Source organism: Acinonyx jubatus, chromosome C1 (genome assembly GCF_027475565.1).
Source record: "Acinonyx jubatus isolate Ajub_Pintada_27869175 chromosome C1, VMU_Ajub_asm_v1.0, whole genome shotgun sequence".
NCBI lineage: Eukaryota > Metazoa > Chordata > Mammalia > Carnivora > Felidae > Acinonyx > Acinonyx jubatus.
Window position 1 is genome coordinate 25114460 of NC_069381.1, and position 22440 is coordinate 25136899.

Sequence of the window (22440 nt, forward strand, 5' to 3'; positions counted from 1 at the left end):
GGGGAGGGGGTGGAGGCAGGGCTGGTGGAGGAGTCCACTGGTTGGTCTGGGAGGAAGGGAGCAGCCAAAGCACTTCCTGCATTTGTTTCCGGGAAAGAGAGATATGAGTGCGTGAGTGTGTGTGGCTGAGTTGGCCCTCTCCCGCCAAGCCCAGGGACACTGTGACCCAGAGCGGGTGTGGGTGACACGGGGCTCCCGCCATTGTCAGCCTCAGTCCCATCTGCTGGGAACTGACGCCTCTCGCTGTACTCGGCCCCTCTTACTGTGAGGCAGATCGTCTCATCTGTTGAAGAACAGGTGTCCCTGCCACTCCGCTCCCTTCCATTTCGATTTATTTCAGTATATGTGATATGAACATCTCAGGCCAGCATGTCACACGTGCACAGGTGCTTAAGCCCATAGGGACCTTCCCGAGGACAGAGAAAATGGCTCTAAATGCCACAGTTTGATTCCTAAACTTGCTAGTGTCCCAACAATACTTGTATGGAATTCAATAAGGACCCAAGCACAGTGGAACTCAGAATTAATCAAATCTTCTCGCAAGGAGCTGGAGAGGTTGTGACTTTCCTTCACTCCGTTCTTTCCGTTCAGGAGCTCCCAGGTCTTGTGTCTGCTGTAGCCAGGGGCTGCTGGGGGCCAAGGGGGCAGCACCAGCTCTAGGAGGTCCCTTTCCCTGAGGCTGCCCAGACGGAGGGAGAAGAGCCCAGACAGGACACACAAGTCCTCTGCCTGGCCCACCAGCCCCGGCCATAGTCCTACTATACAGATTCACCTGCTCCTCCCTGTATTTGGTGCCCCTTTAGACCTGGGTTTCTGGCAGCTGGTGTAGTGGACTTTGGGGTCAGACCCACCTGGGTTAGCATCCTGACTCCACACTTACGGTGTGGCTTACGTCTCTTCAACCTTTCTGGGCTTCTGTTTTCTCATTTATAAAACAGGAATAACGATTCCTACATTTTGGGTTGTTGTAAGGTCTAGAAATGATACACCTAAAGTGTCAGGCACAGAGAAGAAACTCAACACAAGGCAGCCATGAGTTTTTGGACACTGGGATAGGCCTGCTCTGCTGTATCAGCACCTTCCCAATGCTGCCGACTCGGCATCTCCGTCTGGGCTACAGCCTCGCTTCTCTTCTCTTTGTCACTTGACAGCCAGACCTGACCTTAGACTCGAGGCCAGATTCCTGCTCTACCTCCCCCAAACCACCCTTCCTTCCCCAGTGCTGCCCAGGACCCAGAATGACTTTTTAACTCACTGGGTTTAGAACTCAATAAAATTCTGTTGGAAAAAATAAACTGATTTCCAAAGTACTTCTTAAGATGTTTTCCTGCCCTTGGGGTAATCCTTGCTGTCACTTTTGCAGGAGAACAGCCAGTTGCGGACGGCTGGTTTCTACACACTGACCACCTAACACACTCGCCACCTCCTCACACAGGGCCGGCGGGGCGTGCAGCCTCCTCTTCACCTCTTCTCTGTGTTTGTGGGGAGCAGGGCGGGGGGGCGTCTTTCACACACATTTCTCTTTTTTTAACTTCCACGGTCTCTTCGCAGGACTCAAATGAAGGAGAGGCATGTGTGTCTGTGTGTGCTCGGCACCCCCCCACCCCCACAGCCACAAGATGCTTTGCTGTTTTAAATCCATAAGCTTCCTGTGTCCGTCTGCAGCCCCTCTTCTGTACTGCCCCGAAGTCGGGGCCCAGCGGGAGTCTTCTCTGGGGTGGCGGGTGCAGGTGGTGGCGGGGTGAGGACCCAAGTCCCAGCAGTAGCAGACACGGGCAGAGAGACAGACGAAGATGGGCACCGGGCACTGTGCTCAGGGGGCTGACGGCCTGTCCCCTGGACAACTGGGGACAAACGGATCGCGCGGGGATTGTAAATGAGAGGGGCGGGCAGGGTGAGGTGGGGAGCAGAAGCAGGCGAGAGAAAAGAGGCAAAGCAAAGAGGAATAAAGGGGAAAGAAGGAAATTAGTTACCTTGACCTTTGATCTTGCCGAACCCGAGAGCGGGTATAGGTGGGGAACACCCACAGCAGGACATGCATTTTCCCAATACTGTCTTCTTTCCCTGGCGGTTCGACTTACCCATTAGGCACAGGAGACCCAATGCCTAGGGGCCACCACAGTGGGCTCACGTAGGGGCCCAGGAAAATGTTTTTCAAGATCCAGTTCTTTCAAAATCGGAATAATAATGGACCTGTAATAATCAGTCCGGACTGAGTTCCATTCAGCTTTGTAACAACACTGTTGTAAGGTACCATGTTTAATATACATTTTTTAATGGAAGAAAAGGGCCCATGAAAGCCCATAGCACAGCCCTGCACCCTGCCCCCTCACTCACTGACCCCACAGGCCTCCATGAATTGCCTTTTTGGGTTCTTATTTTAATTTCAGCTGTTCTTTTAGGCATTATTTGAATTTATCACCTAATTACTCGTTCTAAAGATGGGTGTGTGTGTTCACATGGTTTTTCGTACATCGCCTCCATGAACCAAGAGCAGCTTTCTCTGTGTTTTCGCTGTGCTCCTGCTCTGGGCAGGACAAGGTGGGCCCCTCGCCAGAAGAGCCCGCTGTGGAGAGCTGTGGGCTGGGCGGAATATTCAGAGGCCCTGAATGCTCATGATGAGTGATGCTGAGGGCTGCTGAACTGCACATGACCCAGAGGTGACACACTGTGCACACAGGCAGGCATGGGGACCCAGTGGAGCCTGAGGTAGGGAGCAGGGGTTGGGGTGGGGGGGGGATATGCAGGTCAGAGGGCATTCTGGTTTCTTCCTTATATTGTTCAGTAATTCAGCAACTCGAAATTCAGAGTCATTACTGATCACTGGTGAGGCCTGATTTATGTCATCGGAAGGGATTTTACCTTTTCTTTTTTGCTTCTATTTGTATGAGTTCTGAGTAGGAAAAAGTACACAGGGATCATAGACATGAAACCTCAGAACTAATTCTGGAATTCTGGAATAATTTCTCTTCCTTTAAATGTTTGTTTCAGATGGATGTAAAAGGATGCAGAAAAGCTCAATAATTTAATTATTTGCACTCAATAGTTGCCTTTATGTATTCTGAAAATAATTTTCATCTCATGTATAAATTATCTCAATACCTACAATTTTAAGCTTAGACCTAAGCAAGAGAAATACTCTAGAGGAGAAAGTGGACTCAAAGAAGGAAGGGGAGAATTGGAGGCGGGCAGGGATCGTGTCAGCCCATCTATCATGCTCTAGGTGATGGCTAATTTGATATGTCAACCTGCCAAGGCTCTGGTTAAACACTAATTGTTTGGTCAAACACCAGTCTAAATGTTGCTGTGAAGGAATTTTTTGGGTGTGTTAACATTTAAATCAGTAGACTGAGTAAAGCAGATTACCCACCCCACGGAGGTGGGCCTCATCCAATCAGTTGAATGCCCGAGAAGAAAAGATTGAAGTCCCTGAAGAGAAAGGAATTCTGTCTCCGTATGGCCATTGGATCAAGATTAAATCAACTCCTGATGGAATTTCCAGCCTGCAGGCCTGCCCTGCGGATTTCAGACTTGCCAGGCCCACAATCATGTGAACCAGTTCCTTAAACTAAATCTCTCTCTCTCTCCCTGTATATATACAATATACATGCGTCTCTATATGGATATCTCTATATATCTAGATATACGTATACATACATCTTTCTATGTGGATATAGATATTTAGATGTTTATAGCGAGATAAGCATATATGTGTATATACATATACACACATAGATAGGTATGTATATCTTAGGTATGTGTTATGTGTGTATACATCTCTCTCTCTCTCTCTCTGGAGACCCCTCACTAATACATTCCGCTTAGATATTTTGCCAAGCCCAAAGGGCTAAGAGCACAGTCTCTGGAGTCCGCCTGCCTGGGGTTGGATGGATTGGATTGTGACCCTGCTACTTACTAGGCGTGTGATCTTGGCCAAATGAATTCCTTTCTCTACCTTGTTTTCCCATCTAATGGGGATAATGACAGGGCACAGGGAAGCGCCCCGCTCAGGGTCTGGCGCCCCGCGGCACTCAGGGCATAGGCTCCTCCCACTGGACGCGGCTGTGGGAGCGCGTGTCTCGGCGCAAGCCCACTACGTGACTGCCTCCCACGCCCCCTCTCACCGGCTGCCGGAGGCGGGGCTCTCGGTGGCGGCGGCGGTGGCAGCCAGGCCTGGTGGCTATACGGCTGTGCACACTGTACTGACTGTGAACTCCGCCTCGGTGGCCATGATGTCTGTGGGCTGGATGTTGCGGTCGTACATTGGGTTCTCAAATGTGGCCCGAACGTTTGTGTTCTCGTGGCCGGCGTAGCCATTGAACGGAACTTTGGGTCTTCTCCTGGGAATGAGAGAGAGAGAGTGATCAAAACGTCAAAAGAGGGAGAGGCTCAGGGGTGTGAACGGGGAGAGGGAGGGAGTAGGAAGTTCTACTTCCTTTCCCAAGATGACAGCTCTCCTGGGCCGGGGAGGCTGTGGGCGGGCTGGGGTGGGTGATGGGCCTGCATGCCCCCCTCCCCCCATGCCGCCTTCTTCCCCTGTACCTGTGCTTGTAGAGATACAGCACGAAGCCTGCAATGATGAGGGCGACGAAAGGCACCAGGATTGCGGCTGCCACCGAGCTGCTGTTGGAAGCAAAGTGGCGGCCGATGGACTCGGGGTCGGACTCCAGCAGCCTGAGGTCTGCAAAGTCCCAGAGCATAAACCTCAGCTCACGGACACACGATCTGAGGGGACGGCCCCAGCGGGAGGTGTGGCCGTGGCTAGGGATGTCACCTTCTGCAGCTGCCTCCCCCCACACTCAGACATTCCCTGGGGAGAAGACTCCCCACACCAGTCCCTCAGGTCATATGCAAACGACAGCCATCAGTCCTGGGGGAGCCCATCTGCCAGAGAACCTAAAGCCGTGTGGCAGGATAAAATCTTACCAGGGTGTTGCCCTTCAGAAGTTTTGAAACTTCTTTTGTCTACCAGAGCCTTTTATCAGATAGAAGCTTACAAGGAAGCCACAACACAAAACAGGTGAGGGTGAGCTGCTCTGGTGTTGGTGTTGGTGGGGGGGGTGGGGACAGGAGATGCTGAGCAGCCTGGGGACCGTCTCCCCTCCTCTGTTCTGGCCCTCCTAGCACAAGGCTGGGAGGACTCTGGAGACCATGGGGAGGCAACACTGCCTGCTTAGTGGCTCCAAGAGGGCACAGGTCTGCCTCGGGAGACAGGGAGTCAGCGGTGAAGGCCAACTCTGGTGTGTGGCGCTGAGGGGCCAGGGGACCGAGGGACTGCGTGCATCGGGAGGAGACAGAGGTCTTACTCCACACTGCTCACAAGGGGGAGCTAAGAATACCTCTGGGGCAGGAACAGTGTGGAGTGGGAACCAGGGAAACAGATTTCTGCTTAAGACAAGGAGAAGCTTCCTGAAGGTCAGAGCAGCGAGAAAGGCAGGCAGAGCCCCTGGGAATGGTGGGTGTCAGTACCCAGATGTGTGGAGCTGACCCTTGAGCACCCATGACTGCCTCCTGCCTCCCTTCCACCACTTCTGAGAAGCCAGGTGCCCTCCTCCAACTAGAGTCTGAGGCTCTGACCGGGAGGCTCTGGGTCAAGGCCAGCGAGGAAGTGAGGACACTGGATGCCAATGATGTGTAGCAGTCAGGTGTAGCAGCAAGATGCTAGGGGAGAACCATCTTCCGGGACTGCTCGGGGTTGGAAAGGGCACTGTGAGTAAAGGCACTCCTGATAACCCCACGTCTGCTTGTTCGGGGTGTCTGTGTGATGCCCGAGGGCTGGCTGGGTGGTGTTGCTGGCAGCTGTATCTGAGACCCAATGTCCTTTAAGCTGGGGGTCTCAACTTGAGGCTGGGCCTTGACACTGTTTGGCAAAGATTGAGCGTATTATGTCTATGCGCTTGTTTCTGGGGACATATTCCATAGCCTTTATCAGAATCTCAAAGGTGGCCTTGGCCCCCAAATGGTTAAGGACCCCTGGATCTGGCTGTTGAACGTCAATCCCTTGCCCCAGCACTCAAGTGTCTCCCCTGCGCCACGAGTACACCCTTCCAGGGGACCAATGCTAGTTACCAAGTCTTTGAAAGCCGAACTGTCCAAAGCCTTGGCCCTTGACGGAGCCTTGGTAGATGAAGGTACCTCCGGGGGACTCTGAGGAGACCTGTGAGGGTGAGGGCAGAGGCAGTGAGATGGGGGCATTGGACACAAAGCCCGTGTGCTGCTCAGCTGAGGGCATGCTTTAGGATGTTTGGCTACTGCACGCCTCCCAGCTCCTACTCCATCCCCAAGGTGGGGTCCTCCGTCCACTGTGCTCTAGGCGGACTGCGCCATCTGTGCCCCAAACCACGCACGGGTGGCCACAGAAGTAGGCCTGATGGTTGGCTGTTGTCCTAAGCTGCTCCAGCGGCTTGGCCCTCCAGAGCTCTATTTGCTTCTAGCCCATGGCCTGTACTCCTAGCCCCATCCATCTCCTAACTTTGACCCCTGTTCTCTATGGCGACCCTCCCAGCATGGTAGGGTCTGTTGTTCTTGCACGGCTTTTGGACTACTGCTATTGAAGCAGCCGGGTCTTCGCTACCCAATGGGGTATCCAAGGGGGGTCCACAGGATACTCTCAAGAATACCAAGGAACTAACCGGATGTGCCAGCCCTTGGGGGAAGCCACTTGCTTCTCCTTACATGTTTAAGTAAGCTCTATGCCCAGCGTGGGGCTTGAACTCATGACCCTGAGATCAAGAGTCTCATGCTGTACTGACTGAGCCAGCCAGGTGCCCCTCTCCTTATGTATTTGAAAAGCGAAGTCACAAATCCACAGTCGTCCACCTGCTGTCTTGTCCCTGAGGATGCACCCTGACTCCTCAACTCTCTGCTACTCTGGCCTCTGTGACCTCTCCCTCCTTCCCGGCCTTCCATTTCTAGCATCAAAGGTCCAAGACAGGGAAGCCAAGGGTGTGATACGTGACATGATGCTCAGCTCCCCTCCTGTGAAATTGGAAGAGGAGCATCACTGTGGACCTGCCTTCTGCCTTCAGAATGCCCTAGAATGCGCTAAGTCTTCCCCCACAAGAGAAGGCAAGGAAGCTGTGTCTCCTCCCCTATGTCTTGGTCTTCTAGCTGTGCTAAATCATCTGTAATCCACATCCTCAAATGTGAGTGGATATTTGAGGTAGTCACCCGGGACCCACCACCTTTTCCCATGTCCCGGCACCATGTCATTACCTCCAGCTTGCTTGAATTCACTCTTACACCGCTGACCTCTAGTTCCTTGCTTTCTGCTCTAACATCAGAACCTACTCCCTATCACTCAGATGTGCTGGCCCTCTGGACACTCAGCCTCCTGGTCCCTTTATCTTTTCCTTTACCCACTTCACGAGCAGGCGAGGGCTCCCTTGCTCCCTGTCCTTGTCCCAAAGAACCACCCCCCCCAAGTTTCCATGTTGATCCTACGAGTTTCCACTCTCTTCTCCCCCATTCCCTGCCAGTGATCTGGGAATCAGGGGTGGGGATAGGGCACAGGGAGGTCAAGGGCAGATTTTGCTGAACTTACATGCCCATCTAAAGCCCAGTGGTCATCTTTGAACTTATTCACAAAGATCTCCGCAGGTCCTGTGATCTGGTAAACCTGGAGCAGGAGATGGAAATCTTCTTTCTTGTAAATTCCTGGGAAAAGAAAGTTCAGAGAGTAGACTAAAGATCTGGAAAAAATCCCCAAACCCATATTTGTGGGGATGTGGGTGTGACTGTCCTGGTGAAATTTCACATGTAGATGTTGATATAAACATTCCATGCATAACCATAAGTAGGTAAGTATAGTGTTGCCCATGAGTTTGTGTGGGCTGAATGAGAGGATGTGCACGAATGTGCAAATGTGTGTTACTGACCACTAAATCACTGGCCTGTGATTGTGACCCTTTTAAAACATGAACATGGCGGAATAAAGTGAATAGGACTTTGGATACATTAATGTGTCAGTTAACACACGAGTATGTTTTACAATTCGGTGGGTGTGGGAATGCAGGAGGCATGTACACGGGGTTATGTGCACATCTTTATGACTATGTCTTACAGCAGATGAGTGAAACTGACTGCTCAGCTGTGCTGGTGTGTGCATGCATGAATGGGCGGATATGAGTGCACGTGGGTTGTGTATTAACATGTGCCTTCATTTGCTCAGGCATGCCTTTATCTTTGCATTTGTTTTCTGAGAGATTTAGTTTTCTGATTATAGGAAGATTGAAAATTGGGGAAATTTTGGAAAATGCAGAGATGCAGGAAGAAAATCACAATCATTCCTGATATCACTAAGAAATTGCCCCTGTTCACGTTTTGGTGTAATTACTTCCAGCTTTCTTTCTTATGAATATAATTTTTCCTTTAAAAACTGGAGTCACATTTAACGTGCACTACGATAGGTCCATTTTCCCCCAAACTGGGAAGCTATTTTATCTATCAGATCTCTTATAATTAATACATCCATTTCATTAATTTTGGACAATTTTCTCCTTCCAGTTTTGATATGATACAAATGGCCCTGTTATGTGAACATCCTTTACTCATAAATGTTTGACTCCCTCCATAGCTACTTTTTAAGAAAAAAATTCCTAGAAATATAATTAATGGGTTCACTCATTTTCAAAGATCTTGACACAAGTTTCCAAACTGTTTTCTAGAATTGCACTGTTTCATACTTTGGCCCTCACCGCATCAGTGTCTTCACTTGACCTTGACCAGCACTAAAGTTTGTCACTTAAAAAAAAAATCTTAGTGGGATAAGTAGAAAATGGCATTTTGTGTTTACTTTCAGTTTTTTGATTACTGCTGAAACGTGTACTTTCTTTTGTTTATTGTCTGTCTGTATTTTGGCTTCTGGGAGTTCTCTGTCCCGATTTTTGGTTCAGTTTTAGAGATATTGGTCTCTTTCCTCTTTAGTTAGGAGTGCTTTTATGTTCCAGTTATTGTTTGTTATCTAACCACTTCATTTTAGTCCCAGTGGTTTTATCATGCAAGCAAAAATGAATAGACACATTATTTGCCCACTCCCCACCAGACAAGGACAGGAGGACGCAATGAGAGTAGACACATTCTTGCAGAGGGCGTGGGCCCACCCACACCTGCCACACCCAGGCTTTCCAGGGGGTGGCCTGCTCCTTACCAGCCAAGTGCACTTCCACTCCACTGTGGTCGATCATGGTGGCGTTGACCTTGCTGTTGACAACCTGGAAGCCAGTCACTCTGAGCATGGCTGGCTGCTTCTTTCCCTGGTACTCATAGGCCCCTTTCCATAGGGAATTCTTGGCAAAAACATCACCAGGAACTAGAGGAATTGGGGAGCAGATATGAGAGGGACTTACATATGTGTTGATAGGATTGCGGCCACCTGATGGCTGATCCCAGTTCACTCACTGAGATTGTTTTCCCCCAACACCTAACACAGGGGAGGATGGTGGAGTGCTCGAGTCCTCTTGTGATCCAGAATGGAATTAGAGCTGAATATGATGCCAAATCTAGTTTCCTTCTTGTATAACACACTAATGTGGTACATAAAAGAATAAAGTTTGAAAAAGGATATGATAGTCTATAATAGTCTTGCACTGGTCGGGCCACACTTGTAGTTATGTGCCCAGTTATGGACATCACACTTTGAAAGATACAATACCTGTATTAAAAATGTAACCATTTCCAGGAAGCTCCCTAGGCAGGACTTGGGTCTTTGTGTCTGTATGACCACATACTGGGTTGGGGGGTGGGGGCTGGGCTTGTGGTAATCAATGGCTCCAGAGCTCCAAGTTCTGGATGTGTTTCTGGAAAGCTTGGGCTCTCTCTTCTGGATGAGGTTTTTGTTTCCTTTCCTTCCTTCACTTCCTCCTGAAGTCTGTTTGGGGTGGGGAAACCTGTTTTGCTCTGTAGACAGTTTTCACATCCTTTCACTGAGTACTTAGAAAGTCATGTGTAACTAGGTGAAGGAAGCAACACCAGTTTCTTGAGCCAGAGATCTGAACCATACCTACCGGAGGCCTGGGTGAGTGGTGGTTCCCGGGCAGTGTTGATGGGTCTCCCACTAGGCCGCACCTCTGCTGGGGAAAGAGAAAGGAGGGAAATAGGTTCAGCCTCTGGTCTACACTCTACTGGAGAAATAATGACCACCTCTCTGACATTAGGTCAATGGTTTCTTTGAGATCTTGTTTTGCACTTGTCCTCTTTAGACTGGGAGTGGATACTTTGATGGTCTGGTGATGCTATGGGCCCCTCTCAGAATAATCAAACGTAAAGAGTTAAAGGGAAATCCATTCTATCGATTATAGTCATTGAAATACTAAACAAAGAACTAGGATGCAGGGAGATATGTGATTCTTTACTACTGCATTAAGTAACAGGATCTGGCAGCAGGTCTAGTCACTACCCTAATGTTTCATTAGGAACATTAGTCAGGAACATACGCAATATTTCACGATATCAGCGAGAATGATAATATGAAAATCTCTGCAATTTTTACTGGTTACAGAGTTATAGGTGTTGTAAACACTGTTTTGGGTTTTTGTCTACATTCCAAATGAAAGGAAATGCTAATTTCAGTAAAGGGTAAAGGAAAATAAAGTTATTTTCTCACCCTGGTACAGAGATCTGCCGAACGTCCCTACGGATGACCCTAGTTTGAACAGCCCTGTCCCGGACTGTTTCTACTTTGCTCCCAGATGCCTGGCACCAAGGAGGACCTTCCACCAATCAAAAGCGAACTCCTTGAGCATTTGTGGGGGTTTCAGTGGAGTGCTTCCCTCCTTTGGAGTGAGGATATGAAGACTAAGAAGCCCCCAACAGCTGCTCCGTCTGGCACTATGAACTGCAATTCTCAGCCCTACTTTCCCGGCATCCACACCACATCCCCCCCAACCTATGAGATGCTCAAGGAGAAGCACGAGGTGGCTGTACTTGGGGTGACCCAGGGCTTGGATCCCATGGCAACCACCACGATCGGCATTCACAGCAAAACCTCTGTGCGTGATCACATCATCTGGTCCCTGTTCAACATAGTCTTTGTGAACTTGTGCTGCCTGGGCTACTCTGTGAAGCCCAGGGACTGGAAGAGGGTGGGTGATGTGACAGAGGCCCAGGCCTATGACTCTGCCACCGAGTGCCTGCACATCCAGCACCTGGTCTTGGGCCTCCTTCTGATTGTTATATTCACCATTATTTTTGTCACTGGCTCACTGATGATTCTCTAAGCAACTTCAGAGATCTAAAAGGTTATGGAGCTTCCTAGTAGCTGCCCATGGCCTGAGGCTGTCACCCCTTTCACAGCAGTTTATATACACATCAGTCTACAACTGAATTCAATGAAGCACTTATGTGTGTGGGCAATAAAAGACTGAGAAGCCCTCACAGGCGAAAGCACGTGCAAAAGCACAAGTTTTGGGCTTGAGCCATACAGTCTAGGTTCAGGTCCCAGTAGTGCTACTTAATGCTGTGTGACCTTGACTAGTTACTTTACCACTCAGAGTCTCTGTCTCCTCATTGGAAACATGGGCAAATACTGAAACATACCTTATAGGTCTGTGATAAATAAATGAGGTGACAGTCAGCCAATGTTAATGTCTTTCCTTATTTGACACAGAAACAACAGAAATATCTGTCTTGTCACCAAGGAAGGGCTGACTCTCCCTATTGTCTCTTTTAGGAGGCCAGGGTTTTAGCATAATCCTTCTGACTCTGGAGGTTAGCTTATGTTTGTGTTTGCAAAAGGCTGTGGAGAAACTTTCCACAATGACTCAGTAAAAGCAAATTTATGAACAAAATGCCTTTAATTGTCTTAGGTTTTATAAGATGAGGGAGTGAGAGGGAGAAAGCATTTTATGGGCCAGGATCTATGCTAGGCCATGTATTTCATGTTATTTCACTTACCCCTGCTCTCAAAACTGTGAGGTAGAGGGGTACCTGCGTGGCTCAGTTGGCTAAGTGTCCAACTCTTGATTTTGGTTCAGATCATGATCTCACAGTTTGTGAGATCGAGCTCTATGTCAGGCTCTGTGCTGACAGTGCAGAACCTGCTTGGGATTCTCTCTCTTCCTCTCTATCTGCCCCTCCCCTGCTCATGCTTTCTCTCAAAATAAGTAAATAACATGAAACATTTTAATGAAAAAAACCTGTGAGGTAGAGATTATTGTCTCCATTTTATAGAAGAGAAACCCACTAAGGGGCAGAGAGGTGAAGAGCCTTGCCCAAGGTCACACAGGAAGGGACAGGTAAAATTCAACTGCATCTAAAGCATTTTGTGTTTTTATATATAAGTACACAGTAACATCAAAAACAATGAAGTACTTAAGAATAAATGTAACCAAGGAAGTGCAAGACTTATATGCTGAAAATGGCAAACCATCATTAGAAGGAATTAAAGATTTATCAACGTTTATTTATTTTTGGGACAGAGAGAGACAGAGCATGAACGGGGGAGGGGCAGAGAGAGAGGGAGACACAGAATCGGAAACAGGCTCCAGGCTCTGAGCCATCAGCCCAGAGCCCGATGCGGGGCTCGAACTCACGGACCGCGAGATCGTGACCTGGCTGAAGTCGGACGCTTAACCGACTGCGCCACCCAGGCGCCCCTGAAGGAATTAAAGATTTAAATGAATGGGAAGACATTCCATGTTCATGGACTGGAAGACTTAATATAGCTCAGACGGCAACACTCCCCCAACTGACCTACAGATTTGCCACAATCCCTGTCAAAATCCCAGCTGTCTGCTTTGCAGAATTTCAAAATCCAAACCTAAAATTCATCTAGAAATAAAAGGGGCCCAGAAGAGCCAAAACAATCCTGAAAAAGAAGCACAAAAAGGAAGATGTACATTCCCAACTTCAAAATTTATTACAAAGCTATTGTATCAGACCTGTGGTAATGTCATAGAGGCATCAATGACATCGGCTCAATGGATAAAATGGAGGATCCAGATATAAGCTCACATATTTATGGTCAAGTGATCTTTGATAAGGGTGCCAAGACAGTTCAATGAAGAATAGTGAAGAATAGTTTTTCCAATAAATGGTGCTGGGATAACTGGATGGCCACATGCAAAAGAATGAATTTGGATCCCAAACAACCACCCGCACCAAAAAAACCCCACAAAAGAAACCTAAATGTAAGAGCTAAACTATAAAGCTCTTAGAAGAAAACACAGGCATAAGTTTTCATGACCTTGGATTAGGCAGTGGTTTCTTAGATATGATATGAAAGCACAAACAAGCAAAGAAAATATAGATAAATTGGAGTTCACTAAAATTAAAAACTTTTGTGTTCAAAAGGACATCAAAAGAAGGTAAAAAGAAGGACCTTCTTTTGAAGGACCTTCAAAAGAAGGTAAAAAAAGTCCAAACTAATTGCATTGTATTCATTACATATGTGCAGTTTAATGTACCAATTATATCTCAATAAGGCTGTAAAAAATACCTCCCACATTTGAAAAAACAATGTAACACAGGACTAAAGTGGAGCTTAAAATTGACAGTCTAATTTCATTTTAGGTGAGGAGTGAAATAAAGGATAGAGTACTGTAAACTTAACAAAAAATAAAGCGAAAGACCACCCGTAAAATTGGAGAAAATATGTGCAAATCTTGTATCTGATAAGGGTCTTATATTCTAGATATATAAAGAACTCTTGAAGAGACTCCAGAGCAAGATGGTGACATAGAAGGCTCCTGAATTCCCTCCCGCCACCCCCCACGCCATGGACACACTGGATGTACAGCTACACAAGGTTCAACAGTAAGAGTTCAAGTAAAAGAAAAGATCTAAACATAAAAGCATATAAATGTATAAAGCTCACTGATAAAGATAGATGGTTACATTCAGAATACTCTAATACTGTAATTGTGGTGGGTAAATCAGTCATAACGCTAGTGTAAAGGTTAAAAGACAAAAGTGTTAAAAGTAACTATAACTACAATAATTTGTTAATGAATACACAATATAAAAAGATGTCAATTGTGATCTCAAAAACAAAATGTAGGGAGTGTAAAAACGTAGAGCTTTTGTATGCACTCAAAGTTAAGTTGTTATTTGCTCTAAAAGACTGCTATAATTATAAGATGTTTTATGTAAGCCTCACAGTAAACACAAAACAAAAACCTATAGTTGATACACAAAAAGAGGAAGGAATCAAAACGTACCACTACAGAAACTCATCAAATTCCAAAGGAAGAGAGTGAGAAAAGAAGAAAGCAACTACAAAGCAGCCAGAAAAAAATTAAGAAAATGGCAACAGGAAGTTCATACTTATAAAAAATTACTTATTTTTTATAATTAAAATTTTTTTATTATTTATTTTTGAGAGAGAGAGACAGAGTGTGAGTGGGGGCAGGGGCAGAGAGAGAGGGAGACACAGAATCAGAAGCAGGCTCCAGACTCTGAGCTGTCAGCACAGAGCTGGATGTGGGGCTTGAACTCATGAACTATGAGATCATGACCTGAGCTGAAGTTGGATGCTTAACCAACTAAGTCACCCAGGCGCCCCTGTAATTTTTTTAAATGTTTATTTATTTTTGAGAGAGACAGAGAGTGTGTGAGCAGGGGAGGGGTAAAAAGAAAGGGAGACAGAATCAGAAGCAGGCTCTGAGCTATCAGCACAGAGTCCCATGTGGGGCTCAAACTCATGAACCGTGAGATCATGACCCGAGCCAAAGTTGAACCCTTAACCGACTGAGACACCCAGGGGTCCCTCAAAAATTACTTTAAATGTAAATGGACTAAATTCTCCAATCCAAACACAGAAAGCGGTTGAGTGGACAAAACAAAAACCAAACAAAAACTCCAGACCCAACTATATGCTGCCTACAAGAGACTGACTTTTAAGGACATGTAGCTGAAAACGAAGTGAAGGAAAAAGATGTTCCATGCAAATGGAAACCAACAGCGGAGCAAACTATATTTATATAGATAGAATAGACTTCAAGCCAAAAACTGTAACAAGAGAGAAAGAAGTTCATTAGATAATGATAAAGGGTTAAATTCATCACGAGGATATAACAGTTATAAATATTTATGCACCCAACATCAAGACACCTAAATATATAAAGCAAATATTAACAAATCTGTGGGGAGAAGCAGACAGCAATACAATAACAGTAGAGGAGTTCAATACCTCACTTTCGACAACAGATAGATCATCCAGACAGTAAATCAGTAAGAAAACACTGGACCTAAACTAAACATGAGATCAGATGGACTTAACGGACATTTACAGAACGTTCCACCCAACGGCAGCCGAATATACATTCTCCTCAAGTGCACAGGGAACATTCTCCAGGACAGAGCATATGTTGGCCTACAAAACAATTCTTAATAAATCTAAGAAGATAGAGATCATATCAAGCATCTCTTCTGGCCACAATGATATAAAACTAGAAATCAATTATAAGAAAAAAAGTGGAAAATTCACAAATATGTGGAGATTATATACCATGTTCCTGAGCAACCAATGGACTGAAGAAGAAATCAAAAGGGAAATCAAAAACTATCTTGAGACAAATGATAATGGGGACAGAATTTCTGTTGGGGAAGATGAAAGTGTCCTGGAGAAGGTGGTGATGGTTGCACACAGTATGGTAAATGCACTTAAAGCCACTGAGCTGTGCACTTAAAAATGGTTCATTTGGTAAATTTTATATTATGACTATATTATCACAATAAGAACTTAAATGTACTCTAGAAGAGTTCACTACCACATATGGAGAACAAATACTACTTTTCATAAGTAAAATAAACGTACAACACTTCATGCAGTGAAAATACAAGAATAGTATTACATTTTGGCCCTGATAAAGGCTCTGACTCTGACACTTTCTCTCCCTGAGGGGCAGAACTGCAAAGTACTTAGGAACAGGGATTCTGAAGTTAGATCTTCAGGATCTGAATCTCAGCACTTTTCCTTTACCAGCTGGTGACCCTGGGCATGTTGCTTAACTTCTCTGTGTCTCAGTTTCCTCATATGTTAAATCTGAATAGCCCCTGCCTCTTAGGATGATTGTTAAGGATTAAATGAGTTAGCGCACACAAAGTGCTTACACTACTTAGCACCTGAAATATGGTGAGATCAGCATCTGTAAGAGAGTTTAATGCTGTTCCAGCACCAAACTGATCCTTTATCCTTGCTTGACCCTTCTGTTAAGCCTGGACTCAGATCACCTTCTCCAGGAAGCCTTCCCTGGTTTCTCTCCTCCCCTACTTAGGCTGAATTGGTCCTCTTCCTCCTCATCCCCACGGCATTCAGTGCATTGCCATGTTCCTGAAGGTTCGGTTACATTTGATAATGTGTCTTCTGCAGCTGAACGTGAGCTATTTTAGGACAGGGTCTGTGTCTTTCACCTTCCAATTCCCTATCCCTAGCACAGACATGTGTGGTGATAATGCTCAATAAACAGAATGAATGAATGAAGACGAGGGGAAGGGAGGTCTGGGGCATTTTGGTAATGCTAAGGGATCTGTGGGTGGGTGCTGTTTTATCAAGGTTATACTATGTGTAACGAGTTATTCTGGTTTGGTGGAAATGATTACACATAATCCTGGGAGAAGGTAGCAAAATAAAATTTGGGATGGCTTTACCCTGTGCCTCTCAAGACTGACATCTCCTAGAGGCTCAATACCTCAGAAAATCAGAAGCAGGATCCAGCTCCTGGAAATCACATCTCTTCCTTCCTTTTTAAGAAATATTTATTTATTTTGAGAGGCAGAGAGAGAAAAAATGAGAGCGGGGGGAGGGGCAGAGAGAGAGAAAGGGAGAGAATCCCAAGCAGGCTCTGCACTGTCGGCAGAGAGCCTGACGTGGGGCTTGAACCCACAGACCGTGAGATCATGACCTGAGCTGAAATCGAGAAGTGGAGGCTTAACCAACTGAGCCACCCAGGCGCCCCTCTTCCTTCTCTGTTGCCGTCTTCCCCCCAAGCTCAGCTGTCACCTTTGGCCTCCCCTGCTGGAGAAGTTCGCCGAGCAGGCACACTCACCCAGGCAGATGGGTGGTTTGCCTGTCCAGCTGCCATCTGCTTTGCAGGTGCGGTGCTCGGAGCCACCCTTGAGGGAGAAGCCCTCCTGGCAGGAATAGATGAGGGTGTAGCCCATGGAGGGCAAGTCCAGGGCCCCAACGTTGGCATGGGTTGGCGTCTCTGGCTGCTTGCAGTGGTGGGCTGGATGAGAGGAAAGATGGTGTTGGGCCTGGGGGATTAGGGTCCTCAGAAGGCCTTCTGTCCATTCCTGTTCCTAGATGGAACATCCCCTTCCTTTGCTTTCTAGGCCCCTTTCATGTCCAGCATGCCCTCCCCAAATCTCCCCTCCATCCCAGCCTTGATGTCTATACAGATGGCTACGATGGAGGTGATGTGGATACTGGCTTAGTCAGTCTGGAGGTACTGCAGCACTCTTCCTGAGGGAAGAGGAATAATCATGGTCAAAAGCCTGCAATCTTTCATCCTGAGGGCTGACCTTGTAGCAGTTCGTTTTTGCTGCCACTGGAAAGTTCTTTCTTTTTTGCTAAGGCATAGGAATTGCCTTCCAGTATCAGAAAGGCTTTTGTGTGGCAGTGTCTTCCGTGAGGCCCCAAGGGATAAGGACTACAAAGAACGCAGTATTGGTACCAATGAGAAGTCATGAGCTCCCCGTCATCCAGAACGTCTGAGCATGGCCCGAGTGCCCAGCTGGGGGAGATAACGTGTTGCCAAGAGGCACCATCGTGGGATGCAGGTGAAGTCTGCACTCACGGACACAGTCGGGCGGGGTTCCGCTCCAGGTCAGGTTGGGAAGGCAGGTCCTGGTGGTGGAGCCCTGAAGCAGGTAACCTTTTTGACAGCGGAAGAGCACTGTGCTTCCGACCTGTGGGGAGGAGGGAAGGTTCCTTGATCACTTTCTGCCCAGCGATGCTTCACACCCTGTCGCTTGACTACTTACTTTCGCGTGACCGAGCTCCTACCCACACCTCTGTCTCCACCTGCAACATCCTACTTCCACTTCTCTGCCCGGTTAAATATTATTTACCCCCTTTGAGGCAGCTTCCACTCTGCCTTTTCCGCAAGCCCTCACCCAGGCCCCGGAGCCAGATCAATGCTGTTACTGGAAGCATCACTCTCCGCTGTGGCGGACAGAGTGCCTGACTCAGAATCAGAAGATCTTGATCAGAGTTGCGGCTTCCACGTCTACTCACTGAGTGACAGGCTGTAGGGGACTCTATGCCTTAGTCTTCTGGTGGGGAGCGTGGGGTGACCAGCCCTGCCACGTCTACAGCACAGTGTCCTGACACTCAAATGCAGTGGTGGATTTGAAAGCATTTTATACACTGCACGAAACAGAATCACTGCTTGTGCGTGTCTCTTTCTTCTACGAGTCGATACATTCCGTAAGGAAGGGAGACTTGTCTTCTCTCCAGATAGCTGCATCTGGCACTTGCTTTGTAAGTATCTGTCGGACGGAATTGCCACCTTCCTGCCATCTAAGTCTCTGCTCAGTTGTTTTCCCCATCCTCACCCTCCACCAGCCCTCACTGTCCAACTCTACACCCCTGCAGCCACCGACTCCATCTCTCCCTCTGCCCTCTGCGTGGCATGGCGGGGTCAGATCAGCTTCCTAAGTTGCAACTCGGATTTCACTATTTCCCAGCTAAGAACACTCACGTGTCCCTATTATGTACAGGAGCAAATTCAATCGCAAAGTGAAACTCTTGACTCGTACTCCCTTCCTCCAGGCCTCACTGCTGTGTCTTGAATTTCATCATCTCATTCGGCAACGGCACCTCTGTCCATCCAGTTGTGCAAATCAAAACCCTCAAGACAGCCTTGATTCCTCCCTTTGCTTCAGCCTCTCCCTCCAATCCACCAAGTCCTCTGGTTCTGTCTACAAAGCCCACCCTGACCCCTTCACTTCTCCCCGTGTCACTGTCACTCCTCCTTCCTCCTGAGCCACTGCAACAGCATCCTACTTGTCTGGTGCCTCCCTCCTTAACCCCCATCATTCACTCTCTCCACAGCGTGCAAATGCTGGATCAGAATCACCTTCAAATGGTTTCCTGTGACATTTAGAATAAAACCAAAAATGTTCACTGTGGCCTTGAGGGCCCTAGGTGACCTGGCCCATGGCTTTCTCTTCTCAAAAATTATCACGTGAGGGGCTCAGTCGGTTAAGCGTCCGACTTCAGCTCAAGTCATGATCTCACAGTTTGTGGGTTTGAGCCCCATGTCAGGCTCTGTGCTGACAGCTCAGAGCCTGGAGCCTGCTTTGGATTGTGTCTCCCTCTCTCTCCCTGCCCCTCCCCTGCTTGCTCTCTGTCTCGCTCTCAAAAATAAATAAACATTAAAAAAATTATCATGTGATATTTGATGCACGCAAAAGTCTATGTGGAACATATACAGAAATGACCTGTCATAAGGAACTGTACATCTTAAGTGGAGTGCACCCCTCCACGTAAGGGCTAGAAGGCTAGTGACACAGTTGTCACTATCTGTGTGCTCCTTCCCTGCCCTGTTCCTCTGCTCCCCCTCAGTGGTAACTACTACCTTGAATTTTGTTTTTAATTTCCTTGCTTTGTTAAAAAAGAATTCTATCACACATAGGCACATATCTCTCTCAACGATGTTGTTCCTAGTTTTAATCTTTTTGAAATAGCATCATACCACCTTTGTCATTCCATACTAGGTTTCTTTTCTTTTTTTTTTAAGGTTTTTTTTTTTTTTAATGTTTTTAATTTATTTTTGAGACAGAGAGAGACAGAGCATGAGCAGGGGAGGGGCAGAGAGAGAGGGAGACACAGAATCCAAAGCAGGCTCCAGGCTCCAAGCTGTCAGCACAGAGCCCGACGCAGGGTTCAAACTCATGAACCGCGAGATCATGACCCGAGTGGAAGTTGGACGCTTAACCGACTGAGCCACCCAGGCGCCCCATACTATGTTTCTTTTTTAAAAAAAGTTTTCTAAATTTATTTTGAGACATGGACAGAGAGAGAGAGAGAGAGAGGGAGAGGGAGAGTGGGGAGGGGCAGGAAGAGAGGGAGAGAGAATCCTGAGCAGGCTCCACACTGTCAGTGCAGAGCCTGACACAGGGCTTGAACTCATGAACAGTGAGATCGTGACTTGGGCTGATATTATGGGCTGATATTCAGAGTCGGGTGCTTAACCGACTGAGCCACCGGGGCTCCCCGCTGACTGCATCGTGTAGAGCTGTAGTGCATTCATCTGCCCTGCTAATACACCACTGTGTGACTTTACCACAATTTTTCTCATGTTTTGGTAACATGTGCAAGAGTGTCTTTGGGGTTAGTTTCCAGGAATGGAGCTCTTGGGTCACAGCATGTGTGAATATTTAACTTTATAAGACAATGCCCCATTTCCAAACCTCACCCAGCTCTCTGGCCTCTTCTCCTCTGTTCGCAATGCTCCGGACTTGCTGGCTCGCCCACCTACCAGTCCTCCAACCTGCTAAGCACTCCCCTGCCTTGACACCCCTCTGCACTGGCCGCTCCCTCTGCCAGAAATACCCACCCAGCTCTGCCCAGGGCTGGCCCTTCTCATCACAGAGGCCACAGTTCAAGTTCAGGAGGCCTCTTCCCTCACCCCGCTTCCTAAAATAGCAACCCACCCCATCACACCCCTTTATATTATATGGTACGTAATGCTTATTGTTGTCAGAAATTATCCTGTTTATTGTCACCAAATGGAGAGCTTCCTAGAGCGGGCACCTGGCCTGTCCTGTTCCCACTGTATTCCTAGCACCTGGAGAGGTTATGCCGCTAAATATTGTTAAATGAATGCAGATTGAGTGAATGAGTCACATTCCTTGGCTGGATCCCAATGTGCCATTTCTTCTGGGCACATCTTGGGCTCCAGTTAATCGTCCCGCCTTGAACGCACCCGTACTTTCCTGCTTCCTGTTCTCTATTCTGTGCGTCCCATCCATGGCTGTCCAAATCCCTTCCTTCTCCTTGAAGCTCATTCTGAGATGTGTCCATGAAGCCTGTATCCTCCTGGAAGGTGTCCATGGAGCCTGCCTCCCGTGTGGCATCTGCTCGCTCCTGCCACTCTGTCTAAGCCCTGTGTCTGTGAGTAGGGGATATGTGCCGTGAGGACAGAAGGTTATCTGTCTCACTCATCTCTGTCTTTCCATAACCACCCGCCCCAACTACATGGGCCTGCTGGGAAGTGGTGCTGTCAGTATGTGAGAATCTGCTCTCCCACATCAGGTTTTTGGATTGGTGTAAGTGCCTTCTGTTTCTGAATGGGCTCCTGTGTGGCACGGTTCAAAGAGGCAGAGCGCTTCCTGTCTCCAGCTTCCAAGGTTTTGTGTCCCACTGGTGCTGCCCCAGGGAAGATCCCTGAGTCTTTCGAGGCTGACAGCGATGTGAAGGGACAGGAGGCAGGAAGGCCCGATCTTGGCTGACCTCATTACCTGGTATCCCTGGGAATTGTTCTGTATCCCAAACTGCGGCACACCGGGGTCTGCGCACATGGTCAACGTTGGGTCTGGATTGCAAAACAGAGAAACAGACCACACAGGCGCTGAAGCTTTCATCGCCTCTGCTTACTCTGAGAAATAGGGGTAGGAGGGGAAAATGGAGCCAGATCCTGCCTCCCCCACCTGTAGGTATCTCCACCCGAGTCATACCCCCGGGCTATGTGATCCCCGGCAGCAAGTTCACTCTGGCTATTTCAATATCACACCCTGCTTTAAGAAGCTCAGAGGAGGACTTGTTCCCTTTTGCAAATGAGAGCACTGAAGACAGGGAAGGAAAGGCATCATCTTGGGCCTGAGAGAAGGATGCTCACCAGCTGGGACACTCTGCCCCAGACCACCTCTTACCTATGCAGCTGGGCTGGGTGCCACTCCACGTCCCGTCTGACTGGCAAAACCTCCGTGGTGAGCCCACCAGCACCAGAGGGGGCTGGCAGGAGAAGGAGACAGACGACCTGTAGGAGAAGCCTCGGTCCTCTCTCCTCCCACGGGCTGGGACGCCAGGATCTCCGCAGAACACGGCTGGAAAGACAAAGGGAGAAAGGCAGGTCTGAGTTGCTTTCTAGAACCCAGTCTGCCACCCCAGGCTGGCTTTCCTCCTGGTTCTACTTGAACTCTGCACACGGGGGCAGCCCCGGGGAAAAGATCACACTTGCCTCTCACACCTGCTGCCGTGTGCTTCCTCTCCTTTCCATATTCAAACTGCTTGTTAATAATCCCCCAAGTAATGAAGTAATGTTCTAGGAAGTGTAGAACGTTGAGAAAAAATAAGCTAAAACTCACTACCGAAACTTTTTTTCCACTTTGATGTTCATTCTCTCCTAGCCTACGCTCGGCTGTATGTAACCTTGTGCATGGCTGTGAACCCGATGTCCAAGTGTTGTAAACCCTGCTTTGTTTGCTTATTAGCGTGTAAACACTCTCCACGTTAATGACACCGTTATCACAACTGGCCACATATGCAATGAAAGG

The 22440-nt window shown here is 47.7% G+C and overlaps 2 protein-coding genes across 5 annotated transcripts in view; one reads left to right on the forward strand and one right to left on the reverse strand.

Annotated features, from left to right (window-relative positions):
• Positions 1-1705: 1705 nt before the first annotated feature.
• The window catches only part of CSMD2 (CUB and Sushi multiple domains 2), a 595308-nt gene continuing 574573 nt past the window's right edge, over positions 1706-22440 (reverse strand). Inside the window, exons 61-71 of one of the 4 annotated variants that reach the window (XR_008293800.1) lie at positions 21817-21990; positions 21406-21479; positions 17736-17847; positions 16986-17165; positions 10005-10070; positions 9149-9310; positions 7544-7656; positions 6070-6157; positions 4543-4681; positions 4125-4340; positions 1706-1844 (exon numbers count right to left, since the gene is read on the reverse strand). Coding sequence is in view for 2 of the 4 variants with exons in the window: in XM_053211042.1 (XP_053067017.1) it covers positions 4181-4340; positions 4543-4681; positions 6070-6157; positions 7544-7656; positions 9149-9310; positions 10005-10070; positions 16986-17165; positions 17736-17847; positions 21406-21479; positions 21817-21990 (1268 nt within the window). In the remaining 2 variants the exon portion in view is untranslated. Of the gene's footprint in view, positions 1845-4052; positions 4341-4542; positions 4682-6069; positions 6158-7543; positions 7657-9148; positions 9311-10004; positions 10071-16985; positions 17166-17735; positions 17848-21405; positions 21480-21816; positions 21991-22440 lie in introns of those variants that run through there. The other 3 variants (XM_027059738.2, XM_053211042.1, XR_008293801.1) reach the window with 3 other exon arrangements.
• On the forward strand, positions 10830-11380 carry LOC106973225 (interferon-induced transmembrane protein 3-like). Its single transcript, XM_053211057.1, has one exon. It carries the CDS (start codon positions 10830-10832, stop codon positions 11214-11216), a length of 387 nt encoding a protein of 128 aa, XP_053067032.1. The 3' UTR covers positions 11217-11380.